The sequence below is a fragment of the Guillardia theta genome (genome assembly GCF_000315625.1).
Source record: "Guillardia theta CCMP2712 unplaced genomic scaffold GUITHscaffold_13, whole genome shotgun sequence".
Lineage (NCBI taxonomy): Eukaryota > Cryptophyceae > Pyrenomonadales > Geminigeraceae > Guillardia > Guillardia theta.
In genome coordinates, this window is record NW_005434661.1 from 680,490 (window position 1) to 699,627 (window position 19,138).

Genomic DNA, 19,138 nt, shown 5'->3' on the forward strand with positions numbered 1-19,138 from the left:
TAAATAATTGGCATCGCAGGATTCCAGAAGTGCTCAATCAAGGGCCCGATTCTGGTCCCAGCTGCAAGGCCCAGCCGATCTACAAACGCCTGACATAATCGCACAGCCTATCGCCGGGCAAGACATCAAACTTCGTTCACTCCTCAAGCCTGCATCACGTCAAAGCCAGACCGCCTGTCAACGCATGCCAGATAATCAGTAGTTGTAGTGCTTGCAAATGTTCTCCCCATATGAGGCCTCCCCCGCACGCCATGCATCCTGATCGCTGCTGCCCGTGCTCGCATATGCTGCCTCCCCCGCACGCCATGCATCCTGATCGCTGCCGCCCGTGCTCGCATATGCTCCCCTCCCCGCACGCCATGCATCCTGATCGCTGCTGCCCGTGCTCGCATACGGCTGGCCTCCCCCGCATTCCTTGCATCCTGATCGCTCCTTGCATCCTGATCGCTGCCGCCCGTGCTCGCATATGCTCCCTCCCCCGCACGCCATGCATCCTGATCGCTGCCGCCCGTGCTCGCATATGCTGCCCCCCCCGCATTCCTTGCATCCTGATCGCTGCTGCCCGTGCTCGCATATGCTGCCTCCCCCGCATGCCTTGCATTGTGATCGCTGCTGCCCGTGCTCGCATACGCTGCCCCCCCCGCACGCCATGCATCCTGATCGCTGCCGCCCGTGCTCGCATACGCTGCCTCCCCCGCATTCCTTGCAACGTGATCGTCTTCTCCCGTGCTCGCATATGCTTCCTCCCCCGCATCTCTTGCATTCTGATCGCTGCTGCCCGTGATCGCACAGGCTCCCTCCCCCACATTCCTTGCAACGTGATCGCTGCTGCCCGTGCTCGCATATGCTGCCTCCCCCGCACGCCTTGCATCGTGATCGCAGCCGCCCGTGCTCGCATATGCTGCCTCCCCCGCACGCCATGCATCCTGATCGCTGCCGCCCGTGCTCGCATACGCTGCCTCCCCCGCACGCCATGCATCCTGATCGCTGCTGCCCGTGCTCGCATACGCTGCCTCCCCCGCATGCCATGCATTGTGATCGCTGCCGCCTGTGCTTGCACATGCTGCCTCCCCTGCATTCCTTGCATCCTGATCGCCTTCTCCCGTGGTCGCATATGCTGCCCCCCCCACATTCCTTGCATCCTGATCGTATTCTCCCGTGCTCGCATATGCTGCCTCCCCCGCATGCCTTGCATTGTGATCGCTGCCGCCCGTGCTCGCATATGCTGCCTCCCCCGCATGCCTTGCATTGTGATCGGCTTCTCCCGTGCTCGCATATGCTGCTCCGCCCACACGCCATGCATCCTGATCGCTGCTGCCCGTGCTCGCATATGCTGCCTCCCCCGCACGCCATGCATCCTGATCGCTGCCGCCCGTGCTCACATATGCTGCCTTGCCTGCATTCCTTGCATCCTGATCGCTGCCGCCCGTGCTCGCATATGCTGCCTCCCCCGCATTCCTTGCATTGTGATCGCCTTCTCCCGTGCTCGCATATGCTGCCTCCCCCGCACGCCATACAATCTGATCGCCTTCTCCCGTGCTCGCATATGCTGCCTCCCCCGCATGCCATGCATTGTGATCGCCTTCTCCCGTGATCGCATATGCTGCCTCCCCCGCATTCCTTGCATCGTGATCGCCTTCTCCCGTGCTCGCATATGCTGCCCCCCCCGCATTTTTTGCATTGTGATCGTCTTCTCCCGTGCTCGCATATGCTGCTTCCCCCGCATGCCTTGCAACGTGATCGTCTTCTCCCGTGCTCGCATATGCTGCCTCCCCCGCATTCCTTGCATCCTGATCGCCTTCTCCCGTGCTCGCATATGCTGCCCCCCCCACATTCTTTGCATTGTGATCGGCTTCTCCCGTGCTCACACACTCCCTTTTTTCCTTTTGTCTCTCTTTTCGTCTCCTCTCCTTGTCTATCGTCTGCCCTTCCTCCCTCTCGCCCTCTCTCATCTTCCTCTGAGCCCATGTTCCTTCTTCTCTTGCGCGCCTGATCGCTGTATCCTACTGTGGCTGACATGGCGGACATGGTTCTCCGCGGTCCTGTACAACTCACCCCCCTGATGACCATTGGGGGTGGGGTACTGAGCAGGGTACTGGGTCGGACACTATGTGAGGATGGGTAGTCAGGCACAAAAAGGATGGGTGGGGACCTTGTGAAAATTCAAAAAGAGAGTCCACGGGGTGGGTACTTGTTGCAGTGAGTCGAGTATGGGGGGGTAGGGGTATTCAATCAAAGGGCTGATCATTCCCGCCATTGCGCTCGTCATGACTGGGGCAGCGCCGAGCGCAGAAGATGTCGAAGATTATGAGGACGAGTTTGAGGAGGAAGAGGAGGAGAATAAGAACGCAATGAATAAGGAGAAGGAGAAGGAGAAGGAGAAGGAGAAGGAGAAGGAGAAGGAGAAGAAAGAGGTCAAGAAGGATGATGGTAAGTCTTACAAAATCCAGCTGTATGAAGGACAAGATCTCAAGGCCACAGTATCTGTTACTTCAGAAACGAAATGGAAGTCTTTATCAAGGACGCCAACGACCAGACGCGTGTGGTGTATTTCGAATATGATGACAAGTATGGGGGAGACAAGGAACAAACGTTTGTTTGCCAGAAGCAAGAGGACTGGGAGGATGTTTTGGCGATGCTGGATGAAGATCAGGAGTATCTCAAGGGAGAACTGCCGGTCAGGCTGAAGAAGGACTTTTGCTTCAGCCTGTTTGAGGGGGAAAAGCTCCTCAAGGAGGTGTTCGTCCCAGAGAAGTGCAAGTGGGAGGACTTTCTCAAGATAGCGAAAGATTCCCTCAAGTTTGCGATTGATGGTTTCATCTATGACATCGAGACAGGGAAAGACCCAGAATATGACATAGATTGCAAGACCAAGGATGAATGGCTGGATGTCATAGATATGATGAATGATGATTTCCACGAGCTGTACGGATGTTTAGAGGTCGACATTTTGAGGGCGAAGGCGGGTGCAGAGCAGCACGGTGAGAAGGATGCAAAGAAGGATGCGCAACCCAAGGTCGTGGAGGTTGAAAGCTCAGTCATCCCTGCGGAGGAAACGAACAGGACTTTGCATGATCTGGTAGGGCAGGCCGCTGCCAAGCTTCCCGCTGCTCGAGACCAAATCCTGACAGACTGTCTCACACACGAAGACGTCAAAACAGGAGTTATACCTGCTCTGAAGCTCAACCAGATCTTGCAATCGAATCTTGGGTGTTCCGAAACAGTAGCACAAGAGATTCTGCAAAAATTTCCAAGGTGTATACATGGGCCTCGGCATGAAAACGTTGATTTCAGAATGTGGGCTCGGAATGCTCGTATCTTTACAGATCATGACAAGGACGTCTTCAAACAGCTACATGACAAGAACATGCAGAGAGCAAGATTTTCGCTCCTGCAGAATATGAAGCGTACGAGAGAAATTCTGAAAGAGGATGAACAGGCTTCGCTATCACAACTCGAAAACTCTTTGAGGCAGCATGGCGGCGACATTGTGAGCTCTGAATTGGTCCGGCCGTTGATCGAGTCCTTCAGCTCACTGCAGAAGATACAAGGTTCTAAGTTCAGGGAATGCATCACCGGCCTGAAGATCACTGACTGCCACCGACTGGTCATGGAAAGCGTTGACTATCACATGATGCTACACTTTTCGGAATCTGCGAACACACTCATTGAGGAAAGCAAGAAGTTGGATGAGGATGCTGTCATCTCTGTCGACAAGTTCTGCGAGTTGTTTGGTAATGTACCCCAAGACTATCTTTCCATCATCTTTGGTCTGGAGCAGAAACCGAAGAGTGCAAAGATGCCTTGCTCTGTCCTGTTCCCGTACATTGCAAAAACACTCTCTGCGGTAACAGATGAAGGTCAAGTCAACGCCAAGAAAGTAGCGCAAGATCTGGTCATTCTGCACGCTTCAGAGATCGATGCGATACAAAGATGCAGCTCTCTGAAGCTGCAGAAGGCCAGACGTAGAATTCTGGTCAACCGGGACGAGATCAAAAAGAAGGTTACCTCCAAAGATGACGAGGACCAGTTTTTCGATATTCTGACCGAACAGGATGCAAAATGGCGCCTAGAAGATGATGAGGCAGACTTGTTGATAGGGGATACACTCAAGTTGGATCAGGATGGCAACAAAACACGCGATGTCTTAGAATATATGGAGGGCCTTACGTTTAAAGACTTATGGTCAAAGGATCTCAAACCCTCCTTGATCGAAGTCTTGAATAATTTCGATGAGATCGAAGGCAAGATCATTTCTGCGAACGGCACCAACTACTACATGGAAATCGGCTCGCTGGAAGACATTTTATCAGAGGCTGGCTTCAACGAAGCGGCCATTGATGACTTGGTTGAAGCTGTAAATGCCTCCGGGTTCGCCAAGTATTTTCCATGGAGAACATTTCTCTACCTCAAGTTTCAAGTGCTAAAGCCATCGGAACTTGAGATATACTCGTCGTCGTCTGATGCTGACTCCCAGAAAGGAAGGAGAACCTTGCTAGCGCACCTTGCGCAATTACACCTGAGTATGATGCAGGCAGGTTCGACGGAGAGCGCGAAGGTCGAGGAAGTCAAGAAGTACCTGACTGGTCATCTGAGCTTATCTAAAGAGCAAACAGCAGATATCATTCGTGGCTGGACTCTGAATCATGTTAAGGGAGATATCATCAGGCTTGGCACGTTGGCTGAGTGGCGAATCTGCTCATTATCGACTGTTTGCAACGATTCAGCAATGCAGGATTTTGTGAAGCACAGGATTGAAATGCGAAAACTTCTCGATGACGAGCCTTCCTCCGATAAGATCTTCTCCTCCGTCCCTGTCAAAAATGTTGCCAAAGAACTCTACCAGCTCGGGATGGATCCAAGGATGGTGGAAAACCTCCTTGCTAGGATGGAGACTACCGATGACGGGTCAGCGGTCTTCTTGAATCAGTCGGCCTTGCGGTTCGGAGTACTCACTGATAGAGAGGAAGCGTCGCTGCGTGCAGTCTTGGACGATCGTCTGCAGCTGGCTTGCAGGACTCTAATGAGAGTCTCGCCCAAGGGAATCAAAGTTACCGCGGATGAGGCGTCGACTTTCGCTGAGAGGGTCAGCTCCGCCCTGCACGAGGACGAGGCTGTCAGGAGCGGGGCGGTCAAGAGAGAGTCTCTGGACGAGGGTGTAGCCCTGCTGGTGTTGTCGTACCTCAAATCTGCCGACCAACCTTTAGATTCGCTTTCTTCAGACGCCCTGCTCTCCTCCTTGCGCAACGACATGATCGCAGTTGATGCCGCTGACTTCAGTGAGGTCGGCATCTCGTCCAGACCCTCGGCGAAGCCTCAGGGTCAGCCGGGTGGATCCGACGAGAACTACATGCTCAACCTCAGTGAAGCGCAGAGGATATTCCACGAGAAGATCCTGAGGCCGAGGACTCCCAGCATGCAGGACCTGATTGAGATCATGAGAGGGATGCCGGCGAGCGTGGGCCCGTCCCCTCTGAGAGAGGAGGTGAGGATTGGAAACAACTTGCCGTCCGCTGCTCTCAACATGGCGATGTCCGCCTCGAACGAGGGCACGAGAGGGAGCGTGTCGCTTCTGTCAGTTCAGATCATGAATGCCGACGGAGTCCCCAATGTCTCGGCAAACAAGTTTCGCATCCTAGGCCGTCGTGCTCGCGTCTGCCTCGTCGACGTGGCTCAGCGAAAGTTTGTCGGCGGGTCCCACATTGTTCCGATCTCTAACAAGCGAGACAAGGGCGGGATCAAATGGGAGTTCTCCAAGAAGGAGGAAACAAACCCCTTCGTGCTCCGAGCGCCGTTGAACGCAGGGTAGGTGAACATGTGCGTGCATGTCTCTGACAAGCTCTTGTTGTAGCTTGCAGCTCTATGTGGAGTTGTCGTCGGTGTGCAAGAAGGTCGGGTCAACAAGAGAAGGGCAGGATGCCCTGCACAAGGGAGAGATCAAGGAGCTTTCCCTTGGCTTTGCGTGTCTGGAGCTGAACCAAGAGGTCCTTAAGCTCAAAGGAAAAGTTCACCTCAAACTCTTCGGAGGGACTCCGTGGGGATCCAAGGTGAGGAGGGAGCCTGGTAGCTTCGTTGGATGACACGCTGGATGGCAGGAAGTGACGGCAGCGGAGAAGAAAGGGTTCTTCTCCCGTTTCAGGAAGGCGAAGGCGGAGATCGTTCTTAGCGTCTCCAGCTTGAAGGGAGCATTCAAGGCTCTTCCTAACTTGTTGGTCTCCCCCACCGCCAGCCTCGAGGCCCTCGAGCAGTTCAGCCTGCTGACCCTGGAGAGCAACAAGGCCTCTCAAGGCGCAAGCAAGGTGTTGAAATGTGACGTGGCGTCGGCTACGGTAGATGTCAACGCTCTCCCCTCCCCGTCTCATCATGGCCTGCCTGCAGTTCCCCGCCATCATGGACACGCCAGACCTCATGTTCCAGTTCGTGCGGAAGTGGAAGGTGAGGACGGAGGGAGGCAGGCAGGCAGGCAGGCAGGCAGGCAGGCAGGCAGGCAGGCAGGCAGGCAGGCAGGCAGGCAGGCAGGCAGGCAGGCAGGGGTGCTGCTCCTGAACCCCTCGCGCAGAACCAGAAGCAGAAGACCAACCAGCAGTTTGTCGACTGCGTGAAGCAGGTGGGGCCATTACGATCGAGCTTGCATCCCGCTCACCTGCGTGTCAGTTCTATCCTCTGGTTCACCTCTCCACCCGGCAGCTGCCCAAGTGGCTGGACATCGGACACGTCGGGAGCTTTTCTTTCCTCCTGCCTTCACTCACTTCCTCCCTTTAGGACGAGAGCGAAGAGAGGAGAAAGGCAACTATCGACAAGTATCTCACATACACGGTAGCGACGCCTCTCTCTGTGTGGATCGGAATGGTAAATCTCTCAACCCGCAGGAAGGAAAGAAGAACAAGACGGTGGTTGATGCGCTGGTATCCGAGTTCAGCGGAGAGCCTTTCAATATCAGCGAGCTGCTAGCATGATACTATCACCCTCAAAGTTAGAACACATGTTATTTCGTAATCCATGTAAAGTTAATCATCCCTTACTCGCGCCTCCTCGCCTCGCCTCACCACTTGATTCCCATCCCGAACAGCAACGAGAAGAGCAGGCTGGCAGTCCCGAGCACGCCAGCAGGCATCGCCTTCCTCGTCTTGTAGAATCGGATCCCGAAGACAAGGCAGAGGGCCGAGGAGGTCGCAAGCGCCAGCTTCATGTTGTCTTGCTGCCAATCATCTCATCACTTCAGATGTCAAACTTGGCGAGCGCAAAGAGGACGGCAAAGGAAATGCTTATGAGCTGCAGGAGGCCAGCGGGGAAGAACTTGTTCGACTTGGCTTGACGTATGCCAAAGACAAGGCTCAAGGTAAGAGCAACGGCCAGGGAGAGGTACAACTGATCCCTCTGACGAGCAAGCAAGCAGACAAGCATTCCCACGAGGCGATTCATAGCATGCACAGGTTGGTTCAGCGTGATCGATGAGGAAACAGCGGAACAAACACATCGTGTGAGCAAGTGGCGGAAGAAGAGGAGGAGAGGGGGGTTACCATGTAAGCGAAGATGAGGAGGATGGACGAAATTACTCCTGATATGATCGAAGGCTTGCTGCCGCTTCTTATGCCTGATCACCCCGGTCAGCCTCCTTGTCCCACATGATGGGTCATTACCTGCCACCAGCCCTCCCGCGCCGACAATAATGCCGTAGACCAAGCTCCCCATCTTAGCATACTCAGGAAGAGAGAGCGACATGCTGGGCCCTCGGGCTGCTCCTCCTCTCAAGCGGATGGAACCCGGACAACCTGGAGCAAGAGCAGGAGGCTTGCTGTAAGGATCGTCAGTGAAAACTGCTGAGGGAGCCCCTGAGCCACTTGCATGGCGACGAAAAGTGAAATGAAGGAAGCGAAATGAGAGGAAGGTGAAGATGTATGGTAAATGGCGTATGATGTGATGTGTATGATGTGTGAGTTGTGATTTATGGTTTGTGGAATGGAGTGAGGTCAGACACGGGAGCGAGGGAACTTACTTCAACAGCAGCATATCCTCGTGTCTCCTCGTGAGCGGAGTAGAGTGCATTGCCCCTCTCATGCCTCCTCCCAGCCTCATCTCCACCATTGGCGCCTTCGCCATTCTCATCCCTTCGCTTCCCGCCACCATCAGCAGCGCCACCACCATGAACCGTAGCATTTCTTGCTGACCGCCGGACCTCTGTGGTGTCATGACCCATCCCTTTTGTTAGTAGTACCCCATCTTTGAAGCCAATTCACCCCTACTGAAACCATGTACTCTTTGGTACCCCACCCCCATTTTTTCAAAGTTCGCGTCTCAAAGATCCGCCGGACAGGCAACGATGGCGAAGGCTTTCATGAGTGTGCGGCTTCTGCGCACCATGTCGCGCCTCCCGCGTCCTGCCCTGTCTGCAGCAGCCTCCTCGTCTCTCCTCTCCTCTGCCTCTCGCCTCCCTGCTGTCCTGTCCCCTTGCTCTCCTCTCTCTTCTCGTCACTCGGTCGGGGCGAGAGCCTACGTGCAAGGCAGCTCTTCCTTGCTTTTCCTGCGACGAGGATCCCACGTCATCGCTCCCTCAGCATTGCGCAAGCTCGTGTCCTCTTCCTCTTCCTCCTCCAGGAATGGCTCAGGCTGGCATGACGAGAGTGAATGGATCAAGGACAAGCTTCGCGCGTTGCTCCCTTTGCTTCCTCTGGCAGCTGTTGGTACTTACGCTTCGAGCTTGCATTCTTCATCAAGAGAGAGCTTGTGTGACGCATCCGATTCTCAGCAGCATGCAGTTGTACAAAAGAGCTCTGAGCTCAAGGAGCGGCTCGATCTCATCGTCGAGGAGGTGCAGCGCCTCGTGGTGTGGTTGTGGAATTTCGCCATGGGCATGACGCAAGAGGCTTCGGCTTTCCTGAGGATGAAGATGGACGAGCTGAGGCAGAACTTCTTTCCCCAGGTTGAGAGGACTCTCTCTCAGCTCGATGACTTGAGGAAGTCGGTCATGGCATCAGACGCAGTGGCAACGGCCCAGCACTACTTCGACGCTGGGAGGAAGGCTTTCGCCGACAACATCGGATGCTTCGGGCGGACTGACATGCACAAGTCGATGGCAGCGATCCTCACGAGATATGTTGACGAGCTTGTGGATGGATCGATGAAGGTCGCCGATCAGATCAACGGTCTGGTTCAGAAAGGCATCAACAATGGATTGAATCTTTCCTTTGTCCCCGTCTTATTCCATTCCCCCAAGGAGGAGGAGCCGAAGAAGGCAGAAGCGCCGCCTCCGAAGCCAGCAAGCAGCATACCTCCAGGTCTTCTGCCTCCTTGACGCTGCTGGTTGCAAGTGACTGACCCGCATGATCACTGATAGAGATCGCAACCAAGATGGCTCAAGATCAGTCGTACCTCTCCAAGTGAGTTGAATCGGAGCGAAATTTCTCCGTCTGTTGTTGGGTGTATTGATGACGAAATGTGCGCCGAGCAGGTACGGTCACTGGATCATCATGGCCAGCATCGTAGGAGGAGTCATCGGCTTCTTGGTGAGCAGGAGATTCTTGGAACGCGAGTCAAGCCGCATAGCAGCCAAGGTGAGGAGACGGGGGAGGAGGATGAGTCGAAGCTGAAGCCGTGGGCGGTAGAATGCTAAGGTAGTCGCTGCTTCCACCATTCCGAGTCATCCGAGGAGGGCGAGCTTCGGCGGGCCCTTGCAGGTTCGCAGCCGAATCTCTGCTTGGGCACCGGCCTTATTGACATTCCATCAGAGTTCTGAGGAGGCGGCGGACGCGATCCGAGAAGCACTCTACATCCTCAAGGCGAACTCGGAGGTGAAAGCGTCCCTAGGAGAGTCTCTCAAGGAAGGGCGCATGGTGAGGGCGAGGAGGCTCGTCGGCACTGAGAACTGAAGGGCGTCCCGCAGAACGTGGTGTCAGGCGGAAAGGTCAGCCTGAACGGGCAGGTGAAGAGCCAACGGTGATCAAGCTCGGGCCTAACGTGGCATGCAGATCGCTGTCAAGGGAGAGAAGGGGCATGGAACTCTGACTCTTGAGGTGCGAGGAGGGAGGTGTGCGGTTGTTTGGCAGGGTGATGGTGATGCCTGCAGGCCGCTAAGACTGAGTTCGGATCAAGTATTCACGTGAGAGCTGAGATGCTATCTTGCCATTGGCTGACCTCTGTCGTGCAGTGCACAAAGCTGACATTGAAGCTTGCGAATGGAACTGAAGTGAGAGGAGTCTGAGAAGCTGGGCCGAGTAAGGATTGACGCTTCCTGGCAGATTCCCATCCCATTGGCCAATGAGGAGAGCAGTTGAAATGTTGAACATGCCGTCACTACGTTCCTTCTCTTGGGTGAAAGTGAGAGTGTAGAGTTCAACAATCAGCTTCTCCTGTAAAAGATAGCGCTGGAACACACATTTGCTTGCTATTCTTTCAGATGCTGTTCTGCGAACTGCTCTGCCACCGCTTGCATGAGCGCGATATCACTATCGGAACCTTGCAGCGCCTTTGTGCGTGGTCAGTGCGGACCTCGTTCAGCACAAGAGACCTTTCTTCGCCCGCGAGCAAACTTTGGGATTAGGACCTCAGGCTCTGAACCGCCTTGATCGACATCCGTGTTCTTCTTGACTGACGCTTGTGGCGCTTTACTTTCCAAGTGAGACTCGGCATGAGAAATATTACCTCCTATTTTCGATCACCTGCTAGGAAGCTTACAAGTAATGTCCTCAAACCTCCCCCGAGACCTTGAAATATCCGATGACGAAACGATGTTGTGAATGGTACAGGACACTGTTGAAGTGTTCTTACGGACGATGCGCTTGAAACAAAGTTGTCCCCTGTGAAGGAATGCAACAAACTTCAACAAACACAGGTCAGTCGGATCAAAGTTTGAATGGCGAACCCCCCTACATACACATTCGCCCCGCTCCTTTCCTCTCTTGCTCCTGTTCCAGCCACCGCCTCTGCAACTCTTACATCTTTGCTTTTATCCTTCTCCCTGTCTCCTGCTTTTTTCGATCACCTCGCCTCACCTCTACCGAGCTCTCCGCTATTACTCTTTCCTATTGATTGATCACCTATCACCCTCCTTCTCTCCTTCTGAATGTGCATACTGGGTATAGGGAGGGAGGGAGGGAGGGAGGGGGAGGGAGAAGAGGTTGAAATGGAGAGAACCTAAGACTAGGGGTGGTTTAGATAGATTCTGAGTATGCAAGAGGGGGTAGGGTGCTGTAGAAACGGGACTGATAAACCCGGACTGATCCCGACTCACAGCGGCCCACACGTTGCCGCGCAGTGCCCGGCGTGGGTGCCCGAGCAAATCATCGTCGGAAGCCGCTTAGACACCAGCAAGAGGTACAGTGTACGTGATGGACTGAAAGGTTTAATACAGGACCATCTGCTCTGCTTCTCAACTTACCCACCCGGAGTCCAGGTGAACAAAAGACGCGGCTTTCCTTCTGCACCGTCTCGTTTCACAGGCTTTCCATTATTCCGCCGCCGCTCCGGCGCACTCCAAAAATCTTGGCCACTGCGTTCACTTCTTGCGCTTGTCTGGAACCACACCGAGCTCGATCATCGACTCAGCCATGTCGAGAATGGTGCTGCGAATGTCAGTGTACTCCAAATGAAGCATCTCTTTCGATCGTGCGCTCGTCAGCTTGCTTTCCTTGCCGACTTGTTTGAGGATAGATCGCACGCCTTTGTCGACGAATGACACAAGATAGAGCAAGAAGTACGGAAGATGTCCAGTCGGAACGCGATATCCCTGCGTGTTGTACTTTTCTGCAAGAATCTTGGCGACGTCAACCATCCACAAGTTCTGGTTGAAGACAATGAACCTCTTTCCGGATGTAGAGGGATCCTTCATCGCCTTGATATGTGCCTTACACACATCACGAACATCCACGATCGGGAAAGACAGCTTTGGACATGCTGGCAGCTGTCGCATCATCAGCCGAGAAATGATCTCAGCAGACGTGCAGGGAGCTTTGCTCTTCATCGGTCCGAGGACGAGCACTGGGTTGATCGTCGTGAGCTCCAATCCTCTGCCGGCTGGCTGCTTGTCGATACATTCCCATGCAGCCTTCTCTGCCAAGGTTTTGCTCTTCGGATAGGCATCGCACTTGTCGACGTTGGACCAATCGTCTTCGTTAAAGACCTTGTCCGCAGGGGCGTCTGGGTGGCCCGAGCCAACCGCGACGAAGCTCGAGGTCAAGATAACTTTCTTGACTGACTCGCACTCGAGTGCAATCTTCAGCACTCGGGTCGTTCCCTCTACCGCCGGCTTGATCAGATCGTCCTCGTGCTTCGGAGGTCCGAGAGGGAAGGGAGAAGCTACATGGTGCACAAACTCGCAACCGTCGATGGCTTCCTTCCACCCACTGTCAGACAGGAGGTCGGCTTCGAACAGCTGGATGTCTGGACAGACTTTGCGCAGTGGGGCAATCTTTTGCTCGTCCTTGGTGCTGCGAACAGTGCCCCTCACCTTGTAGCCTTCCGCTGCCAGCATTGCGACCAGGTTGCAGCCGACGTAGCCTCCCGCTCCAGAAACCAGAACCGTGCTCATGTTGAAGAATCTCTGCCTTGCTCTCTAATGCCTACCTTGTCCTCTCTGTCTCTGCTTGTTCTCTCTGTCTCTGCTTGTCCTCTCTGTCTCTGCTTGTCCTCTCTCTCAGGTTTGCGCTCTCTCGCTCTGGTCGGCAGCAAGCGATTGCTCCGAACCGGCGGCGCACCCCTTGAATGTTGTGCGGAATGGAGGCTGAGGCAGGCTTGTTTCAGAATTATCCCCTTGGAATTGAAACTTTATTTATATCATTGAAAAGTGACGAAAACATCTTGAGTTTTTGTGAAATTATTTTGTACTGACACCGAACCCTTGTACGAATGTGAATAAAATTAAAATATAAACCATCTGGTAGTATTCATGTAAAACCTTATAAGTTTAAACATTTGTTACAAAACTTTTATAACTTATATATAGTGTGTACTGCATGTTCCGCAAAAGTAGTACTGGGAGTCCCTTTAACCGTTACATGTCGGTTATATCGAGTAGAAAGGCGGGAACTACCATGCCGCGCTTGTACGTCATGGTGAACCTGCTACGCAAACACCTCCACGTGAGCGAGCAGACGCCGGTGGTAGAGCTGATCAAGGAGGGATACACCATCTGCAACTGGAGCTACTCCCCCGATGAAGGGATAGGCGACCCCGTCACCAAGTTGTACAAAGCGATCGTCCCCTCCAGCGAACGTAGGAAGTACGAAGAATCTGGGGAAGCGTCGGGGGACCCTCAACCACCCGATGCTGGGCATGGTCCAGCCACGGCTTCACCGTCGTCGTCGGCAGCGGCAGCGGCAGCGGCAGCGGCGAAGGCATCACCAGCAGCGCAAGCTGCATCATCGTTGTCCTCGCCATTACCAGCACCTTCATCACTAGCGTCATCTGTGGCACATCCTCCACATCAATCGCCACTCTCAGCTCAACATGTCCCCAGGGAAAGCCCTGGATCCATCGATGAGGACACAAGCACATCTGCAAGCAAGCGTGCTCGATCCGATCCGAACAGGATCGATTTGACTCGGGTCAGCACTGCTAAGGAAGCAGAAGAAGTAGCCAACAGTTCCTCGCATACGTTAGACCATTCCTCCTTCTTTGTGGATCGCAGGTGGAAAACAAGACCCGAATGCACCGACTACATAAAGAAGATCAACATCCTGCATGGCGCCCGGCAGGTTTCGTGCAACTCTGAGAACAAAATGCACGGCAAACGTGGGTACTTCATGAAATGCACTTCTCCCGGCTGCAGGTGACGAAGGACTATTTCATACTTGTGACTGACATTGTATGGACAGATATGAGCTCCGGGTCAAGAAGAAACAGTCCTCAGACCCTTCGAAATCATACTTCTGGATCTGTGAAGAAGACAGCGTAATGTCGCACGAGCCCATTCTTTGCGCCTCCAAAGCAAAGGCCACGGTCAGCTTCCTTTTGAAGAATGGATCGTTCCGCTCCTGGATACAGGCTGCTGCTGCAGATGGTGCTAATGGTGCTCGGGTAACAGCCAAGGAGCTGCAAGATAAGCTGCAGCTGGAGCTGGGCGTTCAGGCGACAATTCCTGTGATCTATGGCGCAAGGAAATGTCTGGAGTCGGGGACATGGATGGAGTACGAGAGTTCTTTCAATCTTCTGCCCGCATGGCTCTCGGCCTATTGCAAGTGCAATCGCGGCAGTTTCTATATCTGTAATCCTCCACTTGGCGAGGGCGGCGCAGAGGGGCCACCGATGCTCGAGCAGTGCATGTTGGCGAATGGAACTGTGCTGCAAATCGTCAAGCAATGCGGATTGAGAGTGTTGAGGCAGGTGATTTTTGTCATGGTTGTTTTGCTTCCACCTTTGATCTTGCATACAGCGTTTCTCTCGCTTCAAGCACAGATGGTTCTCGGGCAAAGCTTTGGTGGTTGACGGATACCTGCCCGACGGATCGATCCTTCCGATTGCTGCTGCTATCTTTCCTGGTTGGCATGCACGTGAGGAAACAGTAGACGCTGAGACTGCAGCGAATGCAAGCTTTGTGTGGGAGGAGCTAAAGAAGTCTGATATGGGAGAGTGGCTTTTGCCAAGTGCTGGCTCTTTGACAGTCATGACGGACCTTGATTCTGCGAGCCTTCCTGCAATCAAGCAGAGTCTGCCTCATGCAAACGTCATATACTGTTGCAGGCTGCTGCTTTCGAATGTGAACGCATTCTGTAGAAGTATGCCATTCGTTGATTGAAATTGAATTGTTGGTGACTGTGACATTTGCAGAAAAGGCGCGAGCGCAACTGCAAACCATCTCCAATGACGAGAAACAGTCCGCAGAAATCTTATTTTGGAAAGCTCAGGTAAGGTTGGAGAATCGCTTTGGTTCAAGTTTCCTCATGTATTGCGTGTGCAGGCAGCGGACAACCTGCAAGATTTTTTTTCCAAGATGGACGCGATTGGAGAAGCGAATAGAACTGCAAAGGATTACCTTGACAAAGTAGATCCTATTTATTGGGTAACCAAGCGCAAAATGATGGAATGGCGAGATACTTACATCGCGATGGCAGGCAAATTTCGCGCAGGCTAAAAGTCACATTCCCCGGGAGGAGGACGAACAGTGCTCCATCAGAGCTGTCAGGACGTACGGGATCAACTTCCAACACCCTGAACAAAGTGAACCCCCTCGGCCGAACGAAGTCTTGCCCAAGGACGTCTCCCCTATGAGGTTCTTCCAAGAGCTGGCAGAGCAATGGTTGGAAGCTATGAACAAGCTGCACGCTTCGTACCTGCAACTGACACAGAAGCTCCCGGACGGCAGCGACCATGTTTTCATTTCAGAGAGCTTGACGCACGAGTACACCAGGCACTACAACCAACATCTGCGCATGAATGTGCCACAAAGAGCATCCAGTGAGCAGATGGTCTTAGTTCGTGCCATGGGGGAAAATGGGATGTTGGAGTCTTTCTCTGTGAATTTCAGAGAAAAGTATTGCTCTTGCTCCTTCTGGCAGCTTACCTCTCGGCCGTGCGCGCATGCTATGGCTGCTTCGCGAAAACTTGGGATAGCAGCAGGAGACAATCGCCTGATGATCACGAGCTTGTATGACAAGGTGTGGCTAGCAAGCAACTTCACAGAAGCCCCGGCGCTGAAAGACTTGTTCTTCGGATATATCCCGGACACCAAAGACGTGCTTCCCCTGGCTCAGGGGTACCGTCCCCCACCAGTGGATCATTTTGTACTCGGGGAGTCACATGGAAAGTCGTCGGAACAAGAACGGCGACCTCGACCGCCTGCTAAGCAGGCAAGGGAGCAGCTGATGGACGGAGATGAAGTGGACCCGTCGGCGCAGGATTCGTCCCAGGGATCAAAGAAGAAGATTTGTCGTTCATGCGGACAAGCTGGGCATAACGCGCGAACTTGCGATGGTACGGGGAAGCTAAGGGAGGGAACTAGGAGGAGGAAGCAATCCGTCAAGAAGAATGTCAGCGAGCCTGAGCAGTCGAGGTCTCAAGATGCTGACGGTGAAGATGTGCAAAGAAGCTCTCCGGCCGCTCATGAAGCCGGGCCTGTGACGCAGGAGCCTTAGCGGGAGTCGTGTTGCTAGTGAAGGCGATCATCAGTGCTGCTTCCGATTCAAATAATGTAGACTCGAACGGCCCTGGGCCGTCGGTCTGCTCCGGCGGGACGAACTGCAACTTAACGTTCGAGCTCAGTGCCACGGACCGTACCCTGCCGTGACTCCAAGTCACAGTTTCTCAGCCGCTTGTAACTTAGTAACAAAGTTTAATCCGACTGACTTGACTGGTAAATGGTGAGCTCACTCAGCCGAGCGCGACGACCATGGGCCGAGCCTTCGAAGTTAAGTTAAACATCAGTGCTAGGACAATCAGGAGAGTCGAGGAGGCTGTCCGAGGATTGTCCTCGTCGTTTGACTCGTGAGTAACGACCGTCACCGGGCCCTGGAATAATAACTCCGATATCACTGATCCGAGCCATGCCCGGCCATCGTCGCCCTAAGTCCGCCGCGGGCCGCACGCACCCAAGGCCCTGGTGGCCGCTGTGGCCCGGACTCCGCCGAAGTTGGGGTGGCCTCCTGGCTCTGCCACGAAAGTGCCGTCACCCCGTGATCAAACGGTTCTTGCGATCAAAAGATCGAATGCGGATTGGGCAGTCAGGATTTAGAATGATAGAGGAGGATTTGAAGAATACTCTTTGAAATGTGCTGGAGTGTCATTTATAGCGGCAGTTTCCCTTTCAGCGATGAGCCTCCTTAGGTGAAAGAAGTCGCAGGGGTCATCAGCAACCCTCACAGACCGTCTGACCGGCTATAGCAAGATTTATTGCAGATTATTGCAGATCTATAAACTCGTGCCGTGCACACTGCGTGGCAGGCTATTCTCTCAATAAATTTTATCGGAAGCAGTATTTGTCGTATGCACAACGTTGTGCCATTTCACGAAAAAGAGTGGTATCGGTGAATTTTGCCTGTCAGACCTGGGCAGGGTCAAAACGAAAAAGATAGTTTTCAATCTTTAACGAAAAAGATAGTTTTCAATCTTTACAACACCAAGGGACACAAACAGGAGCAAAGCATCTGTTTAAATACGCTTGCCCACATGCCCTGGTTGCCCCCTTGCACACCACCACGAGCTCTTCATCAACGGATTCCGCTCCTCCTATCATCTTACTCCCCTGCCCTTGTCCATCCTGCTTCCCCTGGCTCATTGCATACCTTCTTAAATCCTATCTTTTCTTTCCCGCGTTTCATCTTGTTGTTGCCTTGTGATTTCCCCTTGAAATCGACTCGGACTTGATTCAATAATCATGGCATCGAGCCTGTCCTCGCAGTGTTCTTCTAGCGCTACTTGTCATGACTGGCAAGACTTAAGCCCTTCCAATATCCTGTCTTTTACCTCGACCTGCCCCTTCTCGGATTCCGCGTATGTACAAGCAATCAGTCATGCAATTGATTACTGCGGGAATCGTGCTTTCGTGTTGATTCTTTTCCTTCTGATCCGTCTGATATTCGATTCGATCAAATTTCTACTTGAAGATGACGAACAGGAAGAACTGCCTGCAAGCACAGAGACACAGACCTGCTCTCCATGTCAATACATGACAGGCGATTTTGATCGACGCAAAATGCTCACTGCCCAATTCGGACAAACATTCAAAGCTAAACGGGTCGGAGTTCAATAACTTTGCAAGTTGCAAAGAATAGAATAGTTCGTTTATAACTTGTTTTTAATACAAGCTTTCATACTGAATGATTGCGCTGCCAACAAGCACCATCACATGGTCAGCCTGCTGGTAAAATGAGATCAGCGAAACAATCAGAATCAAGGTTTTGCAGTACTCTTTCGAATCATAGCATCAGACTGCACTGTCACTGTCTTCATCAGCTTCCTTGACTCCTTTCCTCAAGCAGCAGATTCACGAGTTGCCGTGCAAAGGACAGCATGGTAGAGACCCGGCATTCTTTCGGATGAGGCGGGCTTGAAACTGACGGTTGGGTGAGGGCCATGGCAGGATGAGGAACAAGTCGGGGGTGTGGGTGGTGGTAGTGGGGATGCTTCCCCTGTCATGGGGGATGCTGATCAGCGAAGGACTGCAGCTTGACTCCCCGAAGGTGAGCAGGAGCCACTTGGAGAGGGACAGCTACTACAGGAAGGTGAGGTTCCGACTGCTGGGTCGCGCCATGTTGACGGGGCGCAAGGCGAAAATGTTGGGCTATCGTGCTCGCTCAGCTTTCAAGCTACTTCAGATCGAGGAGGAATTCGGCTTGCTGGACAGAGCTGAGTGTGTCGTGGACTTGTGTGCAGGTCCGCAAGATCTGGCGCCCATGAGATCGCAGCCGTGACGGATTTTCGTAGCACCGGGGAGCTGGAGTCAGGTCGTCCAGTCTAGACTTTTGCCGAGAAACGGAACGAGTGAGCGACGATAGGAGAGGGATCTTTCCTCCACATGGGTTGACTCTCGTTGCAGTTGTAGCTGTTGATGTGCAACGGATGAAGCCGCTGGAGGGAGTGATCCAAGTCCTTGCCCCATGGCGCTCACCATCATTGGACCTGACATGGCTGTCGACAGATACACGGCGACATCACTAGTCAAGACACCCTCGACAAAGTTCGAGCGCACGTCAAGGGCAAGACATGCGACGTTGTCGTATGCGATGGGGCGCCAGACGTGACGGGGCTGCACGAACTTGATAGACACGTGAGCCATCTCTTAACCTTCCTGAGCGTCTGGATCTTATCTCGTTGACATCGATCTGATTTCTTAACCCTGTAGCTGGGAGAGAGCTTAGCCATGTCAGCCTTCGAGGCAGCCTGTCAACTGCTCAGAAGTGGAGGATCGTTTGTGGTCAAGGTGGGGAGGTTACGGGCAAGGCAATCAGCTGATCAGCTTGGTCAATAGATCTTTCGTGAGGGATCGCATGCAGATTTCATTTGCTCTCCCATGTACTCCAAGATGAGGTCAAGATTCTCACAGGTGCTTTTCTAAGCAACTCTCTGCGTGTTCGTGTGTCCAGCAGCGATTCACCTGTGTTATTCAGGTCTTTCTGAGGAAACCTCACAGCAGCAGAGCCACCAGTCACGAACATTTTGTAGTATGTCTGGAGTTCAACTAGAGAAAAATGGAGATGGGGCTGTTCATTCT

The 19,138-nt window shown here is 53.3% G+C and overlaps 8 protein-coding genes across 8 annotated transcripts; 4 read left to right on the forward strand and 4 right to left on the reverse strand.

Annotated features, from left to right (window-relative positions):
• Positions 1 to 195: 195 nt before the first annotated feature.
• On the reverse strand, positions 196 to 921 carry GUITHDRAFT_66489 (hypothetical protein; the record flags this gene model as incomplete). Its single annotated transcript, XM_005837834.1, has 1 exon — positions 196 to 921. One exon carries the CDS (start codon positions 919 to 921, stop codon positions 196 to 198), a length of 726 nt encoding a protein of 241 aa, XP_005837891.1.
• A 207-nt stretch (positions 922 to 1,128) lies between these two features.
• GUITHDRAFT_66577 (hypothetical protein) lies at positions 1,129 to 1,968 on the reverse strand (the record flags this gene model as incomplete). Its single annotated transcript, XM_005837835.1, has 1 exon — positions 1,129 to 1,968. A coding segment is annotated over one exon (840 nt), but the record flags the coding sequence as incomplete, so codon positions are not given.
• A 299-nt stretch (positions 1,969 to 2,267) lies between these two features.
• GUITHDRAFT_103495 (hypothetical protein) lies at positions 2,268 to 6,956 on the forward strand (the record flags this gene model as incomplete). The annotated part of the gene is made up of 9 exons (XM_005837836.1): positions 2,268 to 2,430; positions 2,475 to 5,805; positions 5,852 to 6,047; positions 6,096 to 6,329; positions 6,379 to 6,435; positions 6,560 to 6,607; positions 6,655 to 6,714; positions 6,763 to 6,816; positions 6,870 to 6,956. 9 exons carry the CDS (start codon positions 2,268 to 2,270, stop codon positions 6,954 to 6,956), a joined length of 4,230 nt encoding a protein of 1,409 aa, XP_005837893.1.
• A 12-nt stretch (positions 6,957 to 6,968) lies between these two features.
• GUITHDRAFT_151112 (hypothetical protein) lies at positions 6,969 to 8,180 on the reverse strand. Its single transcript, XM_005837837.1, has 4 exons — positions 7,997 to 8,180; positions 7,641 to 7,795; positions 7,521 to 7,594; positions 6,969 to 7,198 (listed from the first exon to the last, which is right to left on the reverse strand). Exons 1-4 carry the CDS (start codon positions 8,155 to 8,157, stop codon positions 7,043 to 7,045), a joined length of 546 nt encoding a protein of 181 aa, XP_005837894.1. The 5' UTR covers positions 8,158 to 8,180; the 3' UTR covers positions 6,969 to 7,042.
• A 123-nt stretch (positions 8,181 to 8,303) lies between these two features.
• GUITHDRAFT_161746 (hypothetical protein) lies at positions 8,304 to 10,271 on the forward strand (the record flags this gene model as incomplete). The annotated part of the gene is made up of 9 exons (XM_005837838.1): positions 8,304 to 9,275; positions 9,335 to 9,377; positions 9,449 to 9,551; positions 9,726 to 9,830; positions 9,881 to 9,919; positions 9,966 to 10,010; positions 10,064 to 10,096; positions 10,145 to 10,183; positions 10,236 to 10,271. The coding sequence occupies exons 1-9, from the start codon at positions 8,321 to 8,323 to the stop codon at positions 10,269 to 10,271; spliced, it is 1,398 nt and encodes a 465-aa protein (XP_005837895.1). The 5' UTR covers positions 8,304 to 8,320.
• A 1,399-nt stretch (positions 10,272 to 11,670) lies between these two features.
• GUITHDRAFT_151113 (hypothetical protein) lies at positions 11,671 to 12,665 on the reverse strand (the record flags this gene model as incomplete). The annotated part of the gene is made up of 1 exon (XM_005837839.1): positions 11,671 to 12,665. A coding segment is annotated over exon 1 (764 nt), but the record flags the coding sequence as incomplete, so codon positions are not given.
• Positions 12,666 to 13,025: 360 nt separating this feature from the next.
• On the forward strand, positions 13,026 to 16,064 carry GUITHDRAFT_135000 (hypothetical protein; the record flags this gene model as incomplete). The annotated part of the gene is made up of 6 exons (XM_005837840.1): positions 13,026 to 13,762; positions 13,809 to 14,316; positions 14,366 to 14,708; positions 14,761 to 14,837; positions 14,891 to 14,974; positions 15,045 to 16,064. The coding sequence occupies 6 exons, from the start codon at positions 13,026 to 13,028 to the stop codon at positions 16,062 to 16,064; spliced, it is 2,769 nt and encodes a 922-aa protein (XP_005837897.1).
• A 2,112-nt stretch (positions 16,065 to 18,176) lies between these two features.
• On the forward strand, positions 18,177 to 18,895 carry GUITHDRAFT_66411 (hypothetical protein; the record flags this gene model as incomplete). Its single annotated transcript, XM_005837841.1, has 5 exons — positions 18,177 to 18,300; positions 18,352 to 18,379; positions 18,423 to 18,513; positions 18,566 to 18,694; positions 18,770 to 18,895. 5 exons carry the CDS (start codon positions 18,177 to 18,179, stop codon positions 18,893 to 18,895), a joined length of 498 nt encoding a protein of 165 aa, XP_005837898.1.
• Between the last annotated feature and the right edge of the window lie 243 nt (positions 18,896 to 19,138).

Excerpts from the sequence above, each read along its gene's own strand:
- GUITHDRAFT_151112 (XM_005837837.1), bottom strand. The coding sequence starts at position 8,157 with ATGCTACGGTTCATGGTGGTGGCGCTGCTGATGGTGGCGGGAAGCGAA. Across the intron at positions 7,595-7,640 it reads CGCGGGAGGGCTGGTGGCAG|GCATAAGAAGCGGCAGCAAG; the intron begins GTAATGACCCAT and ends CGGGGTGATCAG. Across the intron at positions 7,199-7,520 it reads TCCTCATCTTCGCTTACATG|CAAGACAACATGAAGCTGGC; the intron begins GTAACCCCCCTC and ends GATGATTGGCAG.